The sequence below is a fragment of the Lampetra fluviatilis genome, chromosome 69 (assembly GCF_964198595.1).
Source record: "Lampetra fluviatilis chromosome 69, kcLamFluv1.1, whole genome shotgun sequence".
Taxonomy (NCBI): domain Eukaryota; kingdom Metazoa; phylum Chordata; class Hyperoartia; order Petromyzontiformes; family Petromyzontidae; genus Lampetra; species Lampetra fluviatilis.
Window position 1 is genome coordinate 4,791,256 of NC_136343.1, and position 5,248 is coordinate 4,796,503.

The following is a 5,248-nucleotide window of genomic DNA, read 5'->3' on the forward strand; positions in this document are numbered from 1 at the left end:
GAGGGCCGCCGTCCACGCGGACGTCCGAAGAAGCGATGGATGATGGATCGAATAAAGGAAGACGTGAAGACGGTCAACGCATCCCCCGAAGATGCCCTGGACCGAGCCAAATGGAGAAGACAATGCCGAAAAGCGGACCCTGTGCCACAGCGGGAACAACGCTAGGAAGAAGAAGAAGAAGTTTGTTACGGTTGCACCCGATTCAAGAGCCGAATGGCTCACAGGGCTATACCTAATAAATGAAACTTGAAACTTGACCCCAGAGGACACGTGACCGGTTAAATCTACACAGGGGCCCCCCAAGTGGAGGCTAGGGGAGGTCACGTGTCAGGGTCGAGATCCTGCTGGAGGATTCTCGAAGGTGGGCGTGGCCAAGGGCGGAGCCGGCCACGCCGCAGAGGATATAAGCCGAGTCCCCCAGAGGAACCGGCACTGTTGTTCATCCTGAAGAAACTTTCGTCTACGTTCGACAAGAGTCTCCAACACGTGGACCGGGACCCAAGCTGTGGTCTGGTCCATTGTAGCTAGTTACGGTGTAATTAGTGTTGTTAGCCTGGTGGTCACCACCATAGGTTGTTATTCTGAAAAGAGGCAGTTACCGTGTGTTGGTGTTAATAAATGTGTTGCCTCCAAAGAGTATGTCTGAGACTTGGTTGAACTCACTACATATGTCTGTTGGTAGCGTGCTAACTAACTCGCCTGGTATGCAGGGGGGCGTGGGTTCGATCCGCGTATCCCGACGACGCCTGTTGTGTATTTGGAGTTTGCGTGTCTCTCTTTCTCTGTCATCATCATAATCACCATCGTCACGGCGGCTAGGAGATGTTAACTACATCGCCTGGTATACAGGAGGACGTAGGTTCGATCTTGACCCTGACGATGCCTTCTGCTGTATATTTGGAGTCTGTGTGTCTCTCTTTCTCCCCGTGGACATGTTAACTACCTTGCCTGGTATACAGGAGGTCGTAGCTTCGATCTTGACCCTGACAATGCCTTTTGCTGTATATTTGGAGTCTGCGTATCTCTCTTTCTCCCCGTGGAGATGTTAACTAGCTTGCCTGGTATACAGAAGGTTGTGGGTTCGATCTTGACCATGACGATGCCTTCTGCTGTATATTTGCAGTGTGCGTGTCTCTCTTTCTCCCCATGGAAATGTTAACTACCTCGCCTGGTATACAGGAGGTCGTAGGTTCGATCCCGACCCTGACGACGCCTGCTGCTGTATATTTGGAGTCTGCGTGTCTCTTTCTCTTTCCCTGCAGCGGTCGCTGCGTGGATTTTTCTTTACGAGCCCTCCAGCTTATCCCCTCCACATGTAAAATCAACGTCAGCATGCGTTTAGAGCATTTGGTTGCTGCAATACAGTCCCACGCGATGATGATGATGATGACATCAGCCACTTTGTTGAGCTATCCTCATTAGTGATCGCTACATAGCTCAGTGGGCCTTACCTGCCAAATATCACTGACATGCCTATTTTCCCCTTCACGCAACGTTGAACTGGGGCAGTATATAGTGTAGTGTATAGTAGTGTAGTGTATAGTGTAGTGTATCGTAGTTTAGTATATAGTGGTGTAATGTATAGTGTAGAGTAGTGTACCATACATTGTAGTGTATAGTGGTGTATAGTAGTGTATACTATAGTGTATAGTCGTGTAGTATATGGTGGTGTAATATATAGTGTAGTGAATAGTGCAGTGTAGTTTATAGTAGTGTAGTTAGGCCTCGGCAAGGTAAGGTACCACAATACAATCACTCTACCCTTATCTTTTACCCTTTAGCAGGTAAGGTAAAAGGTAATAGGTAAAAAGCAACGAGCCTACCATAACCCTACCTTTTACCCTTACCCCATACAAATTACCCGATTACAGGGTAATTACTAGGGAACTACACATGAAAAAGGTTTATAATGGTAAATGCTAGGTATAGCGCTTCATACATATAGAATACTCTGGATGATTCCAATTTTACACGATTGTTGTTGTCGTATCCTCAAATCTTGTAACTCAATTTTAACCCACTTCCCAATGTGGTATCGACTGCAAACTTGGTATACTTATGTTATACTGATGACAATACAATATTCTATCATAAAAAAATACATAAATTTTTAAACATTCTGTTTTATATGTTATGTTTCGGCTTTGGTCTAATTGTCCACGGTCAACTGACGTTGGCTGTAATTGGCCACGGTCCCTTACGTTATGGCAAGCTTCGGGGCCACTTCCTGGAGTCGTGGAGTTCTACTATTACTAGTACATTTCAAAAAAGCGTGTTTAAAAAAAAGTTGTTTTAAATATTACTTATTAAATGGAAGCCACGGACTGCGCCACGGAGCTTTTAGCGGTAAACAAGGCACCGTATTTACCGGGTAATACTTCGCGCTACCTTTACCCTACCGGGTAGTTCTTCAGAGCTACCTTTACCCTACCCTTTACCTTACCCCTTGCCATGTCGACACCTTTACCCTTTTACCCGGTAAAAAGGGTAAATTACCTTACCTTGCCGAGGCCTAAGTGTAGTCTATAGTGTTGTAATCTATAATGTAGTTTCGTGTGCAGTGTAGTGTATAGTAGTGTATAGTGTACTGTATAATAGTGTAGTGTATAGTAGTGTAGTGCATAGTAGAGTAGTGTCACGAGCACGCGACTTCGCACATTCGATCTCAACGTCGCGTGCGTGCGCGACACCCATCGAATGTAATGGCGGCTCTACTATACAACGCTGCCAGTGACTCGTTTAAACCTTTCTTGTACTTTGTGATCGTATCGTGGGGATTTTTGTTGCATTGTTTGTTGGTGTTGTCGTTGTTGTGACATTCTGACCCCCGTGCCCCTCTCCCCCTTTGCTAAAAAAAGCTGCATAGCTCATCGGATTCCTCCTGCGGTATGAATACAATTTTGTGATTCTGGTCATGGTGGTGCAGGTGATATGCGCACAATTTGAGAGACAAAGCCGGCTGGGAGGGCTCTTCAAAGGCGTGAATGCAATTTTGACTGACCAAGAGGTGCATTTTTGGTGCGGGGGTTTTTCCGTTCTCATCTCTTCCTTGACCATTGTTCGACGAAGGTCAAACACGATAGGCACGGTCGCGTTTGACCTGCGTGCGTCAAGATGAGAATCTTTGTGAGACACTGGGCCCATATGTGAGTCTGTGGGTCTCGGTGTGGTGAGTCTATGCGTCTCTGTTTGAGTCTGTGGGCCTCTGTATGAGTTGTTGCATATGTTGTTAATCGAGTTATGCCATCTCTTTCGCGTTCTGTTCGCCTGTCAGTTAACTTAACCGCATCAAACCTTCCGCACGAGAATGGGGCGCATTCCTCGCGATTTGATGATGCACGCACGCAGGATGGGGAAGTTATTATATTATTAAAACCGAACCTGGTGACGTGACCCCCATGTACACGTGGATGGGGGTGGGGGGGGTTTGAAACGTAGATAGGCTATATATGAGTTATGGGGGATGGCGTTACGAGTCGACATCGGCGGGCGGGTGAGCGTTTGTCTGCGTTCGAGTTTTTGGTGATCTTCGAGTCCAGAGGACATGGCCGGCGACGAGAACGTGCGAGTCTCCGAGAAGTTGGACTTCAACACGTTCGAATTTGAATTTGAAAATTTGCACTACGCTGCGGGGAGGTGCCGGACGTACGTGATATTCGACGTCAAGCCGCAGAGTAAGAGGGGCCGGGGCAAACGTCTGTGGGGGTACGTCAGAAATAATCCCTTGGAGGACCATGCCGAAATGATCCTGATGTCGAAGATCAACCACCATTTGGCGGCGAACAATAAAGACAAGTACACAATGACGTGGTACATGTCGTGGAGTCCGTGTGGCAACTGCTCGTCGGAGCTGGTGCCTTGGCTCAAAATTCTCCTGGAGGAACAGCAGCACACGCTGACGATGCACTTCTCGCGAATCTACAACAAAGACAGAGCGGTAGACCACCGTGGGCTCCGTGACCTCCGTGACCTTCAGCGCGTCGTGTCCAACTACTTCAAAATGGGGGTCATGAGGGAAACAGAGGTGAAAAAGTGTCTGGCGGAATACGTGGAAGCAAGTAGACGCACGCTCAAGTGGCTGCGCACGACCGCGAGCAATGCGGGCAGGAGGCGACGCAAACTTTCTTCCATCCTGGTAAGGTGTGCGGGGATGCGTGAGTCTGGTATGCCCTTGCACCTGTTTACATGACAAACCCTTACTAATTGGCCGTGTCGTGTGGTGGCGGGTTTAATGACCAGGGACGTGCGGTCAGGGGAGGCAGGGGAGGCAGAGCCTCACCTGTCATACTCAAAGGCAAATAGCTGTTACGAAAAGTACAAAAAAGGAATAATCAAATGAAATTTATATTAAGATTTTTCCACTGATCTGTGTTATTAATGTCATTTCTGAACGATTACAATCCTTTTTATAGTAAAAATCGCCAAATTTGTGGAGCTCCGCTGCAAATACAGGAAGAGACGAGAGGTGAGGCAGCGACGAGCTCAGCCTCCCTTCTGATTGCGCAACCCCTCAGTAACTGGATGGAGCGCGGGCAATAAGCGTGTGCCTGTTACTATCTCAGTGTGTCACCAATGTAATGTTTGTAGACACCTTCATTTCATGTCCTCGCCTTCCATACTCCAGGTAACTTATTTCACGTATTTCTGTCTAAAGATATTCAGGCTCGCTGGTCTCGTCATGAAACTGCAATGAAAAAGCACCAGGGGAGGCAGCTATTACTGACTCACTGAGGGAGCCGTGTCTAACACGCCCCCCTGAATCTGTCTCTGACACTAGCCAGTGCCTTCCCAGCCATTGACCTCATCGCACGTCACTGTTAATGACACACTTCTATACACTACAATACTATACACACTACATTGCTATAGACTACACTACTACGCGCCTTAGTGACCCATTCTATGTCATTACACTAGTAACGAATTGCCATGTTTTGTCTACGCGACAAATCTGAATAATTTCAGTTTCAGTTTAATTTATTTGGTATAGCACTGTGAGCCACTCGGCTCTTGAATGGGGTGCAACCGCAACAAACAAAAACATGAACAAGAAACATCTTAAAGTGACTACGCGCAAACAGAAAAATCAGAAAAGGCACCGTATATCAATGCTGTGTGCAAAAATCCCAGTGGGATGCAAGTCAAACAATAAAAAACATAACACAATTTAGATTAAAGTTATCAGTTTAACTCTGTACTACAACAAACAAACCTTACTAATTGGCTGTATCGAGTGTTGGCATGTTTA

General features: G+C 46.9%; 1 protein-coding gene across 1 annotated transcript; it reads left to right on the forward strand.

Annotated features, from left to right (window-relative positions):
* The first annotated feature begins 3,506 nt into the window (after positions 1–3,506).
* LOC144952679 (C->U-editing enzyme APOBEC-2-like) lies at positions 3,507–4,799 on the forward strand. Its single transcript, XM_078883155.1, has 2 exons — positions 3,507–4,140; positions 4,778–4,799. The coding sequence occupies exons 1-2, from the start codon at positions 3,545–3,547 to the stop codon at positions 4,797–4,799; spliced, it is 618 nt and encodes a 205-aa protein (XP_078739281.1). The 5' UTR covers positions 3,507–3,544.
* Positions 4,800–5,248: the final 449 nt, after the last annotated feature.